Source organism: Chaetodon auriga, chromosome 11, assembly GCF_051107435.1.
Source record: "Chaetodon auriga isolate fChaAug3 chromosome 11, fChaAug3.hap1, whole genome shotgun sequence".
NCBI lineage: Eukaryota > Metazoa > Chordata > Actinopteri > Chaetodontiformes > Chaetodontidae > Chaetodon > Chaetodon auriga.
Window position 1 is genome coordinate 24,251,514 of NC_135084.1, and position 19,486 is coordinate 24,270,999.

The following is a 19,486-nucleotide window of genomic DNA, read 5'->3' on the forward strand; positions in this document are numbered from 1 at the left end:
ATAAGACAAATTTCAAGGACTGCCGTTTTTCACCTACGTAACACTGTCAAAATCAGGCACACCGTGTCTCAAAACAATGACGAAAGGTTCTTACGGAACTTTGAAGGTCTCGGGTCCAGCAGGCCTTCGATCATCTGATCAGAACCTTTGAGCACTGGAAAGGTGACGTCCTTCCTCTCACCTGCAGGGCAAGACTGACTCACCTTTACAAGATGGCTTCTGTCATTTTAACATCACTTTCACATTTCCGTCTTTCTTCACATTAAGTATTTAAATTATGTTCATTTTAGTCTTTTAAATGCAGCAGTTTCTTACCTCACTGTCGTTTATCTGCCTTGGATCAGATCGTACTTGCAGTTATTTCCGTTAAATCCACCTGCTGTGTTTATTTCTTTTATCTACATTTAAGATGTATGAACTGAATTCTTTGTTTTTGGGCTCCCTGCTGCAGCATCATGTTTTCATTACCTTAGAATGAGTGTTTACACCTACGGAAGGCCAGAGTGGACAAACCAAATACTGACTGGCTGTCATCTGCAAACTCACCACTAGATGCCACTAAATCCTTCAAATTAGAGTTTTAATCCAAAGAAAGTGTCTCAGTTTAGTTTATTTAGAGACTCCTAAAGCAAAGTGAGAACTGAGAAAAATAAAATAAACTTCTTTTGAAGTATTCTGGATCTTTTTAACAAGTCTTTTCTCATTTAGAACCTGGAAACATGCGGAGCAGCGTCGTCAGTCAAACCTGTCTAATGAAGAACTGAACTGAGGACATGAAGGACTAAAATAAAGTGTTTTATTGGAGCATGAAAGCCGAGTCGTCCTGCAGCGGAGCAGAAAAACATTTTATTTAGTTTGCTGACTGAAGTCGCTCGACTACAGCAAAGAAACCAGAAGGAACGTTATAGAACATCAACAATATGAATATATGATCTCTCAAAATGACAGAACGAGGAGCTGGAGCTTCGGACTCGTGCAGAGAACAAAGCCAACATGTCGTCCTAACAGCGTCCATTTGACAGACGGGACACAGAGCCGGCGGCGGTCTCCGCAATGACAACAGTGAGACACTAATTGATCGATCAGTTATTGCAGTTACACAGAGAGGCTGATGTCAGGATTTTCAGCTCCTGCCGACGTTAAACCCGTCAAATCTCTCTTCAGATGCTTTGAAACATCTGACTCTACAAACATGTAAAAAAAAACTGTGAGTAAATCTAAATCTGAACAGTTACACAGGAAGTGATGCGTTTTCGTCACTTCCTCTTCTCTCTCATGTCAACTGAAGGCAAAAGAAATCAAGGCAGAAGGTGTGACGACAGAAACGAAGATACTGAACGATGAACTAACGGCCTCCGAACGACTGATCCCTTTTCTCTGGGTTCAAAAAGCAGCAGCGGAAACAAACACAAACATTTTGTTCTGTGAAAGATAAACTAACAGACTTCCTCCAGAAAAGATCCTTCATCGCTGTCGGACACGAGCGACACCGAAACCACCGAGATCCAGCAGCAGAGCCGAGGCGGTCCAGACCAGAGGAGACGTCAGGCCACGACCAGGACGGAAGAGTTCTGAGGTCAAAGTCCAACCAAGGAGACGTCCTCCTTTTAACATTCAAACGCTAGCTTCAGCTAGCGTCAAACTGGTCCTAAACCAGCTTTAAACTGGTGTCAGACTGCTGACAGACTGCGGTCTCACTTGTTTACTGGTCTTTAATAGATTTTACATTTACTGCTTTCAGACTGGGTTTGAACTGGTTTTAGACTGGTCTTAAACATATTTCAGGCTGGTTTTAACCTTGTTTTCACAGACTCCAAACTGGGTTTCAGACTTGGTTTGAACTGGTTTCAGACCAGTTTTCTCCTTGTTTCAAATTGTGTTGACCAGTTTGAGACTTGGTTTTTACTGGTTTCAGAGTCAAAAATACAATGAGTCACAAATCATGACTTTCATGTCAAAACTTAGAACTGATGATTTATTCTCATCATTTAAGGACTAAACTAAGAAACGTTGAACTCAGAACTATTCTTTCCTTCACATGACCCTCGTCTTCTTCCATACTTTTCAGAAAACACAGGAGGTCAAATACAGGAAGTGGAAAAGCGAGTGCAGCTGTGTTTGGGGGGTGGGATTCAGGCGAAGGTGGACGTCCCCCTGATCGTCTCCCGTCCTTCCTGATGTTCTCAGGTGGTGTCGGATGGTCGTGAGGAGGGGGCGGGGCCCGACTTGTCCTCTCTCTCTTCCCTCGACTCCAGGAACGTTCGTTTTTTCTGTCCGGTTCAGTCGAAGGGGCTGAAGTCCCTCTCCAGGTTCTCAGACTCATCGTCGTCGGAGAAGAAGTCATCCTCGTCGATGTCATCCTCGTCATAGTCCTCGTGCCACTCGGGGACGTACTCTTCATCGTACTCGTCGTCCTCCTCCTCCGGCTCCTCGCCGCCCTCCTCGCCCGTGTTGTTGTTGTTATCTGAGTCTCCGGAGTCCGACACTCGCTCTGACTTCGACCTGAGAGCAAAGCAGAAAAGCAGAGTTCAGACTTTGAATGATGTTAAATCTCTGTTTCTGTGAATGGAGTCTGGTGCCTGAGGTGAGGGTTAATCTAAGAGCTGTTTCTGCTTTAAGGATCTGACTCTTTAATAAAAAATCTGTCTCTTCAGGGTCCTTTCAAAATGTTGTCACATGCTTAGATATCGGAGTCTGTCAGAAGCAACAACAAACACATCATGAAAAGATTCAAGTACAAATACCTCTGATTTGTACTTTAGTACTTGAATAAATCCGAGAAACTACTTTCCACTGCGGGCTATAGACTGAGTCCAGATGGTTCTCATCGAGATGTGAATTCAGTCGTACTCACACTTTGTTGGCGTCGGTGTGGTTGGACAGGTCAGAGGCCTGAGTGGATTCTGGTTCCTGGCTGCTCTTGGACTGATAACCGACCCTGAAGTCCTGTTTGAGACAAACAAAGGAAACCGTTGCTGACATGACTGATCCTGCAGGAGACGCAGGTTTTGAATCAGACTGACTGGTTTTATACTGGTTTCAGCCCAGGCGCAGAGGGTCTTACCTGGGTGGAGTGCTGCAGGATGGCCAGCAGGCGCTCCTGGATGCGTCGGATCAGTTCCAGTCCGGTGTTGAGGTGCTCTGGTTTCAGCAGCCGGACACACGAGGCCAGATCAGTGCACTGCAGCAGAGTCTCCTCTGAGAACAGGACCACCGGTCAGCAGCGTCAGACCAGTTCACAATGCAGACACTGATCCTCATTCTTACTGATTAATAAAGTATAAACGTATAAAGTAAGGACAACATGAGTCTCACCGAGCAGGATCTGCAGGGCGTTGGTGTGCAGGTCCAGAGCCTCAGTCTGCTGCTCCATCACGTCCATCTTCTCCGTCTCCTGGTTGTAGTAGCTGTAGACGCAGGAGTAGGCCAGCACCTGCAGACCGAGAGCAGGGCACAGTAAACACAGTTAGAAATCTGACAGAATCTCTCAGCTGGACCGCAGCCTCTGATGATGAAGATGATGATGGTGATACCTTACGAGCCTGAGCGAGGACTTTGCAGGCGTCGATGACGAAGGTCAAAGACTTCATCTGCAGAGCTTCATTAATGGACGACACTTTGTTCTCCAGGTTTATGGCGAAATCCTGCATCAGAAACGAGACTCAGAGTCGAACGAACAGTAAAACTCTGCTGACAAACGTCAGCATGGCGTGCTAACACCAGCGTTTCTCCAGCTGATTCTCCTCACAACAACCAAAGACGTCACGCCATAACGCTCAGAAATCAAACACGGGTGTGGTACCTTGGCCTGGTGGTGGAAGGTGCATCTCTCATTATAATCCTGGAACTTCTTCTCCTGCCGCGCTGCTTTACTCACCTGCAACAACAACAACATGACAGCTGAGCCGAGACGGACAAACGACGACACGCTAAACTTTATCACACGCAGACTGTGTTCTGGTCTCTGATTGGACGGCTTCATGTGTTGCCTGTGATCATGTGACAGTGTGTGAACCAACCATGGCAGAGCAGTTGTAGTAATCTTTGTGTGTCGGTTTCCATGGTTTCAGACACCGCCAGCAGAAACCGTGGTTACACTTGGCACAGGTCATACTGAGGACAGAGAAAACCTTCGTCATCATCATCATCATCATCGTCATCAGTGTTTATCATTGACAGGTGTTAGAAAATGGTCAGGCGTGACGCTACGTCCACGTACTGCAGGCAGCCCTCGTTCTTCTCGATCTGAGCCTGGCAGCTGGGGCAGCGTTTGGAGATCAGCTTGGCGAGATGTTTGCTCTGAGCCTCCATGCTCATCCCTTCGTAATATCCTCCGTCGTCCATCCACTGAGACATGTGGCTGCAGCTGGCCGGGTAGTGGGCCTGGAGGCGAGACACTTCATCAAACATGGACACACAAAACCGCAGGTCCACGTCAGGGACCGGAACCTCAGATCAGCCAGACACAGAACCAACGAAGAAGAAATAAAAACATCAGCAGGAGCAAACAGTTTGACCAGTCTGCTGGTCCTGGATCAGATTCTTACTGAAGGTCATGAAACAGCTGCTTTGTTTCTGTCTTTTGTGTCTGTCTGTCTGTCTGTCTGTGTGTCTGTCTGTGTGTCTGTCTGTGTGTCTCTCTCTCTCTGTCTGTGTGTGTGTGTGTGTGTGTGTTTGTGTGTCTCTCTCTCCCTGCCTCTGTGTGTGTGCATGCATGCTGCGACCTCTGACCTCGGGGAAGTTGCAGCTGAAGCAGGAGGACCAGCAGCACTTGGAGCAGGTCCCCATGCTGCCCATGTTCTCCTTACAGAGGATCTGATCGCAGCCCTGAGGGTTGGTGCACCACGTCAGGTTGGAGCAGCACTCCACGTAGCCCCTGAGCAAGGCATTCTCATACTGACAGAGAGGAAGAGGAGGGAGAGGAGCTTCATCATCAGCCACAGACTGAACATTCAGAGCCAACAGCAGTGACACAGACTCATCATGTGATCAACTGTCCACAGAAAACTGTCACGCTTCCCACACACAGATCAAACCCAGAAAACTCAACAAATCAGTAAAAGAGGAGAAGAAACAACGATTCAAGCACTTCCTGTCTTTGTTTACACTTAAAGAAAGAGTGAGGTCAGGCTGCCACGGTAACAGAGGCGTTACCTTGGCGATGGTGTCCTTGTCGGTGAGGATGTTGAGGAAGAACAGTGAGGTGGGCTGAGCCTGGCAGTCTGTGATTGGACAGTTACAGTTCATCACCAGGTTCTGTTCGATCCTCGCCGTCAGGTACTCCTGCCAGCACGACTGCACCACAAACACAGTAAAACATGAGAACAGGACGACGCCGCAGCCTGATCAGCTTCTACGTCTGAGTCTGAGAGAGTCTGACCCGGCAGCAGTAGTGCATGCAGCTCAGCGAGGGGACCGGCTCCGTGGCGGCGGCGCGGGGGCCGAGGCAGACGGGACAGGTGGAGGCGGGGCTTGGCGGCGGCTGAGGATTTCGGAACGTGAGCCCGGCGGCCATAATGAGGGCATCAGGGTCGTCGGTGTATCGCTGCACCAGCAGGTCCACGTTCCACTTACAGTGGACCAGAAGGTGTTCGGCCCGGTCCAGGTCCAGACTCAGAGTCCCCGCCACCTGAGGCAACGGAGAAGGGCAAGATCACCAACTACCACCTGAACACACCTGAGGTGGATACAGGTAAATACTCCAGTGATGAAATATCAGCTGATATACAGACAATATGAGGCCAAGACTGAAAGAGACATAAAAAACAAAGATGGTTCTGTGGAGGTTTGAGTCTCCTTGTGGTGGTTTTGACAGAACCTGACGTCATTAACAAACTGATGTCAGCGCTGGCAGAATGATTCCATCTCATCCTGAAGATATCCGTAAACATCTGTAATCGACATCAGGCTGAACAGGGAAAGTTCTCCTCTGTCACACACTCAATGAAACTTTATTGACAGTCTGACCTGCTGGACAGTCCTCTGCATCAGCTGACGAACTTCCTCCTGCGTCATCGTGCGACCCATCGAGAACAGAACTGCGTCCAGAACGCCGTCCTCGAACTGCCGTGGCGCCGACATCAGACTGCAACACACACATGCACACACACGTTCTCAGAGAGCGGCAGCAGATCATGATGTCAGCAAGAAACTGACCAATAGTGAATTCTCTTCTGATGTTTTGAGTTACGTGAAGCTTTTAAAGGAAGTTTCGTCACTGCTGTTTGTTCTGTTTTGAAGATAAAAGAAGACTCAGCTTAATGTTGAATTCTTTTTCTAAACATACTGAACAGGTTTACGTTGTTTTCCTGACTCTCTATCAAACACTGAAAGGTCTTTTTCTTTTAAGGTCAACACACAATGGCAGCATCTCAACATGTGTCAGCTCTCCAGAAAGGTAATTAATGAATTAATTAATGTTTCTGGTAGAAGTATCAATAACATATATAACAACCAACCTGATTGTTGACAGGTAAGAAAAACTAAACAGGTGAGTCTCTTTGTGGTGGTTTTGAGTCTCTTTGTGGTGGTTTTGAGTCTCTTTGTGGTGGTTTTGCCCTTCATTGAGATAATTTTGCAGCCTAGGAACTCTTTACATCGTTTAACTCATTTCAATGAAATAAAGTTTTATTTGGCTCATTTTGTTGCTTATTTCAATACTGACAAAGGTTGAGAGTTGTATATGTTGTTTTTTGCTTTGGACATTGTAGTTAAAGTTTGAGGCAACAGTCAAGAACTCGAAACAAAACCGGCCGAGAGGGACGAGGATCCCTCACCGTCTTCCCTCCCGCTCCGTTTGTTTGTTGGAAACGCGCTGAAGGTGTTTCGGCGCTCACTCTCAGCTCTTCATACTTTTAGACTTTGATGTAAAACATGTTGTCAGTTTGGAAAAAGGAGAACGTGTTTGTTGTCTTACATTTTATAGAAATTATTATTCATACAGTCAATATTCCATGATTATAAAACCTGCTAACATTAACTCTAAATATAATTATAACAACTGAGATTCAGAGAAAATAGACTGCAGCTCATGAACAATATTGAAGTTTATTTGGTTGAAATATAAAGTTTTGGTGTTTTCATTCATTCATTCATCTTCTACCCGCGTATCCCTTTCGGGGTTGCGGGGGGCTGGAGCCTATCCCAGCTGGCAGTGGGCGAGAGGCGGGGTACACCCTGAACCGGCCGCCAGCCGATTGCAGGTTTTGGTGTTTTATGAATCTTAAAGATAAACTTGAATCAAAAATCATCAACTAATATTAATTATTTTTAAATAAGGCAAAAGGCAACAAGCAGGAATCAAAGTTAAATATCTTCTTTATTTTCTTTGAATAGAAAATTAAACATTTACATTTTGGCCGTTTTGGAGGAATCACAGAGCGTCAGTGTTTAATTAGATACATTGACTGTTTGTTTTTGTTTTAAGGGGAAGTAAAACGAGTCGAAGAGAAGCCGGGCAGCAACAAAGGAGAGTATAATCCAACAAGAACTGAACTCAGATCTGTTTTACCTGACAGAACAGACGCCAAACTGTTCCTGGAAAGAACAATGACACTTGGGACTAATAATTCGTACCAAATCAGAGGTTTTTCCAGGAAATTACAGACGTGTGAAATGAATCGTTATCCCTGTTTTAAGACAGCCTCTGCTCTCAACCGCTTCAACAGAAAACCACAACAGAAAAATGACCAAAATGACTGAAATCTAAAAACTGACGGATGATTTAAAAGAATGAAGATTTGAGCTAAAACATGAGGGTTAAAACATGAGGAAGAACAGTGTTACAGTCCCTTCAAACACAATGAAAACAGAGGAGAGGCCTCTCGTGAGGGTGATGACGATGAAGACTGCTGCTCTCCTCTTGTGTCTGATGAGCTAAATTAAGTTAAACAACAGAAACAGACAGTTTGCCCTGTGTGTTAGGTCAGAGGTCACGCTCACACCTGATGTCGGCCACGCTGTCTGCGGCGTCCTTCCTGATCTCGGCCCGGCTGAAGGAGAACTGCGCCTGGCCTTTCTGTGGCGTGGATGGGTCCTCCGGCAGGAACTCCACGATGTGCGGGTTCTCCTCGTTGCGTCGGACGCAGCCTTTGCTGATGACGTGCATGATGCAGGAGAGCACGTCGCTGGTGCTGCAGCTGAAACGCCCAGCGCCCGGAGACCGAGAGGCTTCCTGTTTCTGACACGAGTCCAGAACCTGGAGGGGACCGACAACATCCTCATGATTTATTTATTCTAACAGGTTTACCAGCAGTGGTGCTAAAACTGGAAAGTGGGTAGCACCAAAGGACAGACGAGCTGTTAGCAGCTCCTGTTAGCAGTGAGCTGTTAGCAGTTAGCTGCTCCGTTAGCAGTGTGAACATGGATGAACAGACACACTGGATCACTGATTCTGAAGGAAACTGAAAAACAGGATTCTCAGGGGAGATCTGAACTGTCTTTAATGTCTGGTTTCTTCTCTGAGAAAAAGTCATGTTTTTGACTGAGTTATGACTGAACCCCCCCCCCGCTCTCTTTGAACTCTGACCTTGAAGACCAGGTTGTCGATGTGCATCTCCTTCTCCTGCTTCATGATGTGGACGATCAGACAGTAGATGTAGTTCCTCTTCCTCTCCAGCGTTCCAGCTGCATCCTCATCCACATTCAGGTACGTCTGTCTGGGCAGCAGCTGGACAGACGCGGGGACGCCCTCCAGACTGCGAGACACCACCTGCTGGTTCAGCTGCAGCACACCTGAGAGCAGAGAGAGAGTGGAGAGTCAGAGAGAAGGAGGAGGATGAAGGACAGCAGTGTGTGTGTGTGTGTGTGTGTGTGTGTGTGTGTGTGTGTATATGTATGTGTTATGAGTGTCTGACCCTGGCTGGGCTCCTCCGGCTGGCTGCAGATCAGCGGTCCTCCCTCGCTGATGAGCGGCAGCAGAGCGTGAAGCAGCACGGCGGCAGACAGGCCGGTCGCCTGCTGCAGAGCGTCCACTCGAACCTCCTGCGGAGACGTACCAAGAGCCGACTGTCAGTGAACGCATCGGGAGAAGACTTCCACTGAGGAAGATCTTGAAGTGTCAGTCTCATATGATGAATATGTTCTTCCACTGAGGACTGTGAGGACTTCAGTCACACATGAATGTTCAGTACGAACATGACGAACGATCACATGACAAAATCTGCTCCAGTGTTCACACGTGAAGCTGATTCTTGACTAAAACTGGTTCTGTGTGTTTCTCCTGTACACATGTCAAACATTATGAGCAGCATCGTGATTTATGAATGAGCGATAAACACCTTAAAAGGACGTTATGAGGTTTTACACATCAACACATGTACTGATGGAGAAAACACATCCACACCGGACGCCTGAACAGTGTCTACATGGAGGACGTGCTTCAGGTGTCCTCACGTCATTTCTGTAAAGGTGTCTGCTCACAGCTGAGCACCTGAACAGGTTAACTGCCGCCTCAAACTCTTCTTCTTTGTCATATTTCAGCTGTGTGTGTGTGTGTGTGTTTGCATGTGTGTTACCTCGTGGCTGTTGAACTGCAGCAGGATGAACATCTGCAGTGTGGAGACGTGAAGCGTCCAGCAGCCAAACTGCAGCTCAGCGTGACCGAGCCACGTCCACTGCAGCCGACGAGGCTTCGAGTGACTCAGACCATACATGTACTGACCTGAGACGCACAGACGCAGACAGACAGACAGACAGACAGAGAGTGTGAGTGAGGAGCTGGATGAACTGAGAATGACTGTGACTGTGGCACTGGGTGAACTGGTACTTACTGTGGGTATAGAACTGGGTGAACTGGTTCAGGTAGGAGCAGAGTTCGGCTGGAAAATGTTTTGTTGGTTCATCCAGGAAGCAGAGCGAGGAGACGGCCCAGCAGCGCGGAGACAGAACCAGAACCTGGACCTCTGCCTCCTCCTCTGACTCCGCCCACTCCTCCTCCATGATCTACAGCATCAACGAAAGGACAAACAGCATCAAACTATGCGTTTGTGTATATCATCTTTATTTGGCTGCTCCTTCATTAGAGGTCACCACAGCAGATCAAAGGCCCCGCCCAAACCGGCGTCTCTGGATCTCTGTGTTTTAAAAGCAAAACTTGAAATACCTTAAATTTCCACAATTCTAGACTTTTCCGACTGAAGACAGAAGCTGTGAATGGTTAATAACTCCTGACAGGTCAAAAGCTGCAGCAGATAAGGAGAAGCTAAGCATCGAAGCTTTCGTGGGTTTTCCTGACCTGGTCGTGCTCCTGCAGGCATCGGTCCAGCTGCTGCAGACGGTACAGGTGAAACTCCTGCTGCAGCTCAGACGACTCGCTCAGGTTCTTCAACATCTGCTGAGGGAAGCGACTTGGGAAGCAGCTACCGATCTGATCGATGACGGCGGTCTCCAGCCACACGTTCCCCTGAGCCAGCAGCCGGTCGCCCAGGTAGTACCTGGAGAGAGAAAGAAACTTGTTTCCTGTCTTCTGTCATACTTCTGAACCTGCTGTTGGTGCGTTCAGACTGGTGTTGGACTGGTTTTGCGGTCTTCTTGGTGTTGTGCTGGTCAGACCTGTAGAAGTGTTCGAAGGTGTTGGCGAGCTCCAGGCCCGAAAGGAAGAGCATCGGCTCCAGAAACTGCTGCAGCCGCTCCAGAGTCTCCATGCTGCCGCTCGCCGCTCCGCTGGCCTGGATCATCTGGTCGATGTACTGGGCGAAACGCTCGCTCACCTGCACAACACAACAACGTCACTCAGAGCACAGGTCAGCTAAAACCTGGAGGGGAAACAGGCACTACTTTCATATACTGAACTTCAAGCAGGGAAACAACTCGTGATGATTAGATTTTCCACTTATCTAACAATTATTATATCCTACGGGCCAAGACGGCCAACGGTTTCCCTCCCGTTTCATACTTACTGGCTCTCCACACGCTCATTTTTCATCCATTTATTTTAATGTGGTTAAGAAATGGGGGAGTGTCCAAGGCAGTGCCGCCCCACATTCTTTCATTATCTTGATTATCTCCCTGTTCAGAGGCAGGATCTTAGTAAATCAGACTCTGCCTGATTCATAATAAAATTAAGGCTGTGGTAGCTTGATATCAAGCAGGACTCAAGTCCAGCTCTGTATCCTCACAGTTAAAGCTGGTTTATACCCCACTGAAGCCAGCTTTATGTCCAAAGTAAGCCTGGTTTAAAATGAAGTTTATCTTAAAATAAGAGTGTAGATGTGTGCACATATCTTTGGACCACATGAAGCATAACAGGTTCAACGAGTGGAAGATAAAGAGTCACAGAAATCCTAAAATCATTCAGAGAAAATAGTCCAAAATATACATTCAAATATTTAAAAGTCATGTTGGTCAACCAGAGTTGAACCAGACTTGCTGCGACCTCATCAGGACTTACGTGCATGGCTCTGAGGATGGAGAGCTGCAGCAGGGCGGCGGAGAAACCGTGTCGGAGGGCGAGGACGAAGGCGGTCTGCTGTCCAAACAGCTCCTCCATGGCGTTCTTCAGCCGCAGGTACAGACTGCGGTAACGCTCCACGAAGTCCGGCAGACTGCAGCTCGACTCCAGAAACTTCTTCACCTGATGGGGGAGGGGTAATGTTTCACTAAAACCATCAGGATTCATCCTCTGAGGAGCAGAAACGTCTGGTAACAGTCCAGAGATATCCAAGTTTAACACCAAGAGACCCACGCTGCACCGCTACCAGCACCAACATGACTGTAGACGTCTCTAAAATAAAGAAATGTCTCCTTGACGGCAAAAACACAATTTCCAATTTTCGTCTTACCTGGCGCTGTACCACTCCCTGCCAGCAGAGGGCAATTCCTGCGATGCTGCTGCTGCTCTTAACTTTGGGCTTGGCTGAGGAGGACGAGGAGGAAGAGGAGGCCGCTGCGGTGTCTTTGTTTTTACCCTCTTTACCGTCTGGAAGACACATGTAGAAGAAGTTGACTTTCTGAATGAATCCCATCATGGATAAAGTGAATCAGAGGAATGAAACAGAAATGATAACTGCAGCCAGAAACGTAAAGATAAGCAGTGTCTGTTCTGTCCTTCTTTTCCATCTGAAAAGAAACCACATCAGTGTCAGAACTAAAATGGGAACAGGAAGTCGGCAGTAAAAATAAGCGCAGTCCAAACTGAAAGAAAAAGATGGAGTATAAACGCGTCCTGGTGACTTCAGGTTTGTTTGAAGGAAGCTGAACGTTTCAGTCCGTTCAGATGAGAAGGAGGAAGTGCCAGCTGACGCCCCCTGCTGGATGAGTTTAAATGAAAAATCGTTTTCTGGTCTACGTCAGCAGCAGCTTGATGTTTGAGCTAAAGAGCGCCTAGTCTGAACATAGAGGCAGCAAAGACCTGGAAGGATCAACTGATCAGTCGCTGGTTCCTGCCTCACTAATGTGAATTTCTGCTGCTTTTCTTGGTCCTTAGAATTGTGTCCCTGTTTACAGACAGCTTCTGGGATGCTCTCTACCTAAACCAGCAGTGAATGCTAAGCGCTAACCGTTCAGTGTGTATATCACAGCCTGATACTGATAGATCTTCTTCCTCTGAGCCACAGAGCTCCATTAAAACACATCAGTCACCCTCACTGTTGTTCCCTCATCTCTATGAACACACACACACACACACACACACACACACACACACACACACACACACACACACCATCCTGTTGCCACAAACACTCACTACAGCATCAAATATGGATTCATCCGCTGCTGAAAATAGTCCCAACAATGCTCCTCCTGTTTGTTTGACAAAAATTACAGAGAGCAGCTGTTTGAGGAAATGACTGAAGCTTCTTAAAAGATGAAACTTTATATTTGTTTTTTTTTTAAGATTTACATCTTCAGTAGGAACCAATGAGAGCTGAGAGCCACAGACAGGAAGTCTTTTCAAAATATCGAATAACACAACAGATCATCTGAGACACTGAGACAACAATCGCTCAGAAAGGACGTAAAAGGGCTGACAGCTTGAAGTCAAACAACAGGGGGCGACTGACAACTTCCTGTCCTCATGTGGACACATGAAATGTCACAGAGCAGAGTGTACATGTAAACAAACAAAATGGCCTCTAAACTCAGCTGCTACTTACTCTTCAACTCTTTGCTTCGGTTGAGACCTTCTGAAAACAAGAAAAACTCTTTAAACATGGAGGACGACTGAAAACACTTTGCATTCATCCTCAACACTCCCGTCATTGTTCCAGCTGTTGTTATTAGTTTTCTCCATTAGAATATTTGACTGTTTTTAATGACATGAGACATCTTTACATGTGTGACAAGCACTTAACTGCACTGACTCAATTCTACCTTGAACCAACACTTTATTAACTTTATTAACAAGTGAATCTCTCAGTTAGCATCGAGGAACATTTCTAAGGCTACTGAGATTTAAGAAGAAATAAAATGTGTGGAATTACATTTCAGGGAAATCCTTTTGGAGCTTTTCAGACAGAATAAACAAACAAACACACCCCGGCTGAATTAGCACGGCCGTCATCTGTCCTGTAAGTCCAGCTTACAAATGGACGGTTCTTTACGGGCCTTTGAGTACCAGTCGAACACTCTGAAAGCATGAGACAGTGTCTGCGGTTTGACGTGAGTCACACGGTGGGGAGACAGAAGGGAAAATCCTCTGCACCCTGGATTTAGAACAGTCTCTATGAGCCTCCATGAGCTTAACAGGAGACGCTTCAGTACAACCATCGAACTAACATCCAAACGTAGAAACTTCCAGGAAGCGTTTCAAAGCCATGAGTCTTGGATCGGACGAGGGGTCTAATTTGAAGGTTTCTAAAAAAATGTTAGTGAGGCAGCTCAGATTTGTCCGTGAGCAGACTAATGATGCACATATACATACAGACACTTCACCTTGTTTACAGGTGAAGAGAGATCTGTGCTCCTATTGGCCAGCGTCACCAACACGTCGTGGAATTTGTCAAACTTGGCGAGAAAGACAGCGCGCTCGTCTTTCTGTTGGCACGTTGTGAGGCGTTCAGGTGAGGCGTCGGTCCAGCGTGACTCACTACACAAATAAACCAGCAGCTGTCACGTTTTGCTCATGCTCAGGTCAGGCTGGCCTGAGATCAGTCTGAACCACAAGCCGAGCACAGACATCCAGCTGAATGGCCCGTTTCAGGACAGACGTATCTCAGTTATTCATTTGGTGAGAACCACGTTGTCATTTCTGACAGAAGCGAAGATCAAAGCAACCAAAATAAGACGATATGTGTATGAAACTGACTCACTTGATTTGACGGGGGGTTTGAGCTCCTCGCTGTCCGGCCGGCTCGTGTCCACGTGGACGAGGAGGTGTGTGAGCCGTCTCACTCTGGAGTTAAATATGGCCGCCCGGCTCTTACAGCGGCGGGCTGACTCGGCGTTATCCAGGTATTCACTGAGCAGCCAGGAGAGAGGGCTGGAGGCCGAGGATTCTGGGTAAACACAGAGGGAGCACACAGATGAGCTTCAGAGTGTGAGAGCTTCTATTGCTATGTTAGTGAGGACCAGTTTCAGTTTTAAACCATTGCAGTGAGGACATCTCTGCACTGTGATGCTGTGTGTGTGTGTGTGTGTGCGCGCGTGTGTGTGTGCGTGTCTGTGTACCTGACAGTGTGATGCTGTGGACGATGGGGGTGATCAGAGCCTCCCAGCAGGTTCGACCCAGAGCTTCAGCAGCTTCTGCGTCTGGCAGGAAACGATCTGCAAACATCTGCTCGTGTCTCAGAGCGCTGTTCAGTCTGAACACACACACACACACACACACACACACACACACACACACACACACACACAGAGTGTGTATTAACTTGTTGAAGAGCTGCAGTAACATCAGTAGTGTTGAAAGTATTACTGTAATATTTACTTGTTGAAGAGCTGCAGCAGCTGCATCTTGTCCTCCATCACCTCCTGACACCAGGTGTGGGCCTTGGTGCTGTAGAACAGGTAGGTCCGACAGCACAGCTGCTCCTTGAATACCGGCCAGAACGTCGGCTTCGGACCCAGAACCTCGAAACCGTGGACCCGAGTGTCGATACCACCCTGTCAGAGGACAGAGGGGTGGGGTCAGCAGTTGGAGGGGTGGGTTCATGAGGTGGGGGGCGGGTTCAACAGGTGGAGGGGCGGGGTGACAGACAGAACAGGAGTGGAGCTCAGAGTCTCACCTGCTGACATCTCTTGACCCTGATCTGGATGATGGACCAGAACCGCGTCATGTTCTCCAGGAGAACCACCCGACTGGCTGACGGAGTCACGTTCACCTGCACATACACAACAGGACAAGTTTATACACACACACATACAAACAGACACACACACACACACACACAAAATAAGATATTGAATGTCAACAGCTGGAGCTCATGATGTCACTCTGTATAACTAAGGGTTATTATCATTATTATTCTTCTTATTATTATCCCCTGCTGCAGCAATGCTCATGGCTCAGGCACCACCTGAGGCGGCGCTCGCCATGGGGTCCCACACAAGCTCCAACAAAGCTTTGGGTGGAGGCGGAGACTCACCGTGTTGAGCTCAGTGTTGATGTTGGTGGGCTCGTCTCCTCCCAGAACCAGGATCCGGGCCGGCATGTAGCTCGAGTCCTCGCTGGCCACCAGGATGGCCAGTTGTCTACAGACACAGACACAGACACAGACACAAACAAACACACACACACACACACACACACACACACACACAGTAAGAGCCTGAACTATGCAAATACGTGAATGCTTCAAATAAGTGATGACTGAATCACATGAAGGTTACTTCTTCTTGTGGCCAGCAGGTGGCACAATGACTTTGACTCATTAACTATCTCGAACCTGATGACGACCCCTTTGTGCATGTAGATGTTGATGAAGTGCGAGCCGGTGCAGCCGTTGGACTCCCAGTAGGTTTTGGGGTTCTTGTCGGTTAGCTTGTTAGCTCGATGGTGATTGGACGAAACCTCCACCTTCTCCCAGCACTTATCCTCCTTCAGCTCCACACTGGAACCTGAACACACCACCAGTTATGACACATTATCTTCAACCATTTACAAGAAAAACAGAAAAGTAAATCAAAAAGTGTAAAGCAGACATTTGTTTTCTTTTTCATATTTAATTCTTCTTTTTCAAATGTTATGTCAGATCAGAAATAAACTACGCATCGTTTGAGGGAAACATACCTTGGCAGAGATTCCTGAGGAACACGTCAAAGAAGGGGATGTTGATTGGTTGATGGCTGCGACGATGCTCCTCAATCTGACCCAACACCATCTGACAGGAAACAGGAAGTAAGACAATCCATGACAGGAAGTATTGTTTGTTGTGTGGCCAGAGTATTTTTAAATTCAACAACTTCAAGTACCTTCGGTTTAACACTAGAGGAGCTAACGCCTATCAGCCTGTCTACCTGTGTGTCTACCTGTTCTTATGAATGAATGAATTTGAACTGACACCAGAGCCACAGACATTGGTGAAGTCCAGGTCCTGATTTAAAGTGGGTACAAGGTCTCAGTGACAGAAGCCAGTTTAGTGTCCTCCTCATGCACGGAGGGTTAGGGGTCTGAGCTGAGGTGTTTCCAGTCACCTGGATACATCCTGCGAGGACGCTGGTGGTCATCTTCTTGTAGAGGCTGGCGTACTTCTCACAGTCGGTGATCAGGTCTCGGAGCTCGGTGACCAGCAGCAGGTTGGTGCTGTGTTTGTCCAGAGCTTTCACCAGAGCCTCTTTGGTTCCCAGACGACACATGACCACCGCGTAGTCTTTGTTCAGGGACGCCAGCCGGTACAGGAAGCGGATAAACAGCTGGACCACCTAAACAGCCAATCACAGGAGATTAACCTCCATCACAAGGTGGCTTTGTTCAAACTGCTCCTGGTCTACACTGACCTCTCTGTCGTTGATGAAGGCCGTCATGGAGGACAGGCAGGGCTCGATGCTCTCATGCCACGGCAGCACGTCCTCCTGGTAGTTGTCCAGGAACTTGTTCAGGATCCTGCAGGAACACAGAGCCAATCAGGCGTGCTCCAAAACAACATCGTCAACATCATCATCATGACTGAGGGGAAAGGTCACAGGCTGTGGTTGGTCAGTACCTGAGGATGGAGAGCTGGACGGCCCGGTCGGCTCGATGCTGCTCCATCAGACGCACCAGATCCTGATACGTGTCTCGACTGTGAGTCACCTGAACAAACAATAATCAATATTCACTGATTGACACACAGAGGCAGACGAATAAGCAAATGGTCTGCAGATGAGCTGGACTGTGGCTGGGTGACATTTTTCATTCTCAGAAAAAACAACGACTCAGTCGACTCAATTCATTCTAGATATTATTTATTAACATTATTCTCTCTGCTGTTTAATATCACCGCTGTGTTAATGTGTTCTCTGTATTTTAGTGCTGTAATAGAAGTACTTTATATACTGTTGGCTGGTTTAATCTACAGCAATGCATCTTCTATAAGACAATTATATGCTTGCAGCCTGGCTGTCCTGTGAGAACCACGTATCTCTAAAAAGTTTGATGAGCTCAGAAAAACAGCCTGTTTCCAGCTTTTTGATGATGCATTTTCAGTTGATCCAAGAGGCTTTTTAAAGAGTTTATTTAGCTGAAGAAGGAGGAGAATTTTCTCAAGACATAAAGGAAAACGTCATCCTTCAGTTTGGCACAAACATTCAACATCAACACATCTGGAGATACAAGCTTTTCACTGGACAGGGAGGAATCTGACAAGTAACTAAAGCTGTCAAACAAATGTAGTGGAGTAAAAAGTACGTATGTACCTCTGAGATGCACTGGAGTAGAAGCAGCACATGCAAGTACTTGAGTAAATGAGTTTACACTGTGAGTGTAAACATCTGGAGTCACAGAAACCGTCAGCTGACAGATGTCACGTGACTGCAGACCAAGAGGAGGGCTGCGTGTGTGTGTGTGTGTACCTGGCTGCGTTCCTCCTCCAGCTGTGAGGTGTCGTCACACAGCAGCTGCTCCAGAGTCTGGATCACTTCTTTGGTGGCCGTCAGCTCCTTCAGACTCACAACCAACATCTGTAGCTCAGTGCCCTTAAAGTCCAGCTGCTCACGACAGTCTGACCAACAGCAGGAAACACACACGTACACACACACACACACGAGTGAGTGCTGAAGGACAGAAATATTAACTGAGGCTTTGACAAAATGCTGACTGACACAAAGATGTTGCTCCTCTTTCTTTGCCTGATGAAGATGATAAACAATCAAATCTGCTGTCAATACTGTCCCAGATGTAAATTATTGTGATGATTTCCATATGAACATGTCATGATCTTCTGTAATGGTTATTATCTCTTTAACAACACACAGGAAAAGTTAGCTGCGTTGTGGTCACATGACGCGCTTTGCTGCGGTCACGTGACGCCCGGAGCCGTCGGCCCTACCTTTGCTCTCCAGCTTGTGCACCATGGAGATGTGGTTGAGGGCGATGATGGCCAGCATGGTCTCAGCTCTGGACAGAGTCAGACACTTCTTGAGGACGGCGGTGACATCAGAGGACACCAGCTGCTCCACCAGGCTCTTGTGGTTGCAGATGAGCATGATGATGACGAGCAGGCCGTTACGCACCGACAGCATGCAGCTGCACAGACCGTCAACCGTCAGAATCAGCCCGTCACAGACAGCAAAACCTGAACCTGCGGCAGTAACTCACCCTTTAGTCTTGAGCATGAGGTCGATGGCGGCGGGGATGGCTCCCAGCAGCCCTTTGGAGCCTTCCGGCGTGGCTGAGCCGATGCTGGCGAAGATCTCCAACATCATCTGAGTGCCGGACTCAGAGAGAGGGAGGCTGCTGCCGACGCTGCGGAGGTCGTGTTTACTGGCTCCAGTGATCACCTTCAGAGTCTGACAGGAAGACAAACGACAACAGCAGCAGGTTCACAGGTGTGACCTCATCGTGCAGCGTCAGAGCCAATCAGCACATTCACAGATGAAACTGTTGTTTCAAATGCTTTCATGGTCAAAATTAAGATGTATAATTATGCCTCATTACAACACTGATATCAAATCAATACTTATTCTGGCTTATAAACCACAGGTGCCTGTTCTTTAGTCCATAAACAGCATGTGCCACAGTTTAAAGCGTGTTAAAGCGTGTGTGGAGAGATTCTCACTGCGAGCGCCAGCTGCTGGACGTGAGTGACGGTGGAGAACTCCTGCATGCAGGACAGGACGGCTTTGACTCCCCCCTCAGTGGCGAAGGAAACCCTCCACTCGTATTTCAGCATGAGCAGGTGTGTGAGTCTCAGCGTGCTGATGATCAGGTCTTTAGAGGAGGAGCCCAGCAGCTCCACCAGCAGCTTCAGCACCTTGTCCCTATCAGAGGACAAACAAACCCCTCAGTGTGAGCAGACATATGACCGAGGCTGCTGAGGAGGACGCCAACCTCTCCGTCCCAGCGGCTCGGTGTATTTACTGGAATGCTGAACCAACCTGGGGTTCGTGGCCCCAGAGATTAATCTGAGTC

The 19,486-nt window shown here is 47.6% G+C and overlaps 1 protein-coding gene across 3 annotated transcripts in view; it reads right to left on the bottom strand.

The window, feature by feature from the left end:
• Nucleotides 1-824: 824 nt before the first annotated feature.
• The window catches only part of cul9 (cullin 9), a 33,082-nt gene continuing 14,420 nt past the window's right edge, over nucleotides 825-19,486 (bottom strand). The window contains exons 10-45 of one of the 3 annotated variants that reach the window (XM_076742944.1): nucleotides 19,134-19,335; nucleotides 18,674-18,864; nucleotides 18,405-18,601; nucleotides 17,929-18,077; nucleotides 17,082-17,170; nucleotides 16,876-16,981; nucleotides 16,573-16,800; nucleotides 16,169-16,259; nucleotides 15,825-15,996; nucleotides 15,525-15,630; nucleotides 15,165-15,260; nucleotides 14,867-15,042; nucleotides 14,608-14,741; nucleotides 14,250-14,435; nucleotides 13,095-13,121; nucleotides 11,781-11,917; nucleotides 11,390-11,572; nucleotides 10,552-10,709; nucleotides 10,235-10,433; nucleotides 9,771-9,942; nucleotides 9,516-9,661; nucleotides 8,856-8,982; nucleotides 8,528-8,733; nucleotides 7,944-8,197; nucleotides 5,968-6,085; nucleotides 5,381-5,629; nucleotides 5,155-5,295; nucleotides 4,732-4,896; nucleotides 4,220-4,383; nucleotides 4,020-4,113; nucleotides 3,803-3,877; nucleotides 3,534-3,644; nucleotides 3,316-3,433; nucleotides 3,065-3,198; nucleotides 2,855-2,946; nucleotides 825-2,502 (exon numbers count right to left, since the gene is read on the bottom strand). In XM_076742944.1, coding sequence (XP_076599059.1) covers nucleotides 2,280-2,502; nucleotides 2,855-2,946; nucleotides 3,065-3,198; nucleotides 3,316-3,433; nucleotides 3,534-3,644; nucleotides 3,803-3,877; nucleotides 4,020-4,113; nucleotides 4,220-4,383; nucleotides 4,732-4,896; nucleotides 5,155-5,295; nucleotides 5,381-5,629; nucleotides 5,968-6,085; nucleotides 7,944-8,197; nucleotides 8,528-8,733; nucleotides 8,856-8,982; nucleotides 9,516-9,661; nucleotides 9,771-9,942; nucleotides 10,235-10,433; nucleotides 10,552-10,709; nucleotides 11,390-11,572; nucleotides 11,781-11,917; nucleotides 13,095-13,121; nucleotides 14,250-14,435; nucleotides 14,608-14,741; nucleotides 14,867-15,042; nucleotides 15,165-15,260; nucleotides 15,525-15,630; nucleotides 15,825-15,996; nucleotides 16,169-16,259; nucleotides 16,573-16,800; nucleotides 16,876-16,981; nucleotides 17,082-17,170; nucleotides 17,929-18,077; nucleotides 18,405-18,601; nucleotides 18,674-18,864; nucleotides 19,134-19,335 — 5,416 coding nt within the window. In that variant the 3' untranslated portion in view covers nucleotides 825-2,279. Of the gene's footprint in view, nucleotides 2,503-2,854; nucleotides 2,947-3,064; nucleotides 3,199-3,315; nucleotides 3,434-3,533; nucleotides 3,645-3,802; nucleotides 3,878-4,019; nucleotides 4,114-4,219; nucleotides 4,384-4,731; nucleotides 4,897-5,154; nucleotides 5,296-5,380; nucleotides 5,630-5,967; nucleotides 6,086-7,943; nucleotides 8,198-8,527; nucleotides 8,734-8,855; nucleotides 8,983-9,515; nucleotides 9,662-9,770; nucleotides 9,943-10,234; nucleotides 10,434-10,551; nucleotides 10,710-11,389; nucleotides 11,573-11,780; nucleotides 11,918-13,094; nucleotides 13,125-14,249; nucleotides 14,436-14,607; nucleotides 14,742-14,866; nucleotides 15,043-15,164; nucleotides 15,261-15,524; nucleotides 15,631-15,824; nucleotides 15,997-16,168; nucleotides 16,260-16,572; nucleotides 16,801-16,875; nucleotides 16,982-17,081; nucleotides 17,171-17,928; nucleotides 18,078-18,404; nucleotides 18,602-18,673; nucleotides 18,865-19,133; nucleotides 19,336-19,486 lie in introns of all 3 variants that reach the window. The other 2 variants (XM_076742943.1, XM_076742945.1) reach the window with 2 other exon arrangements.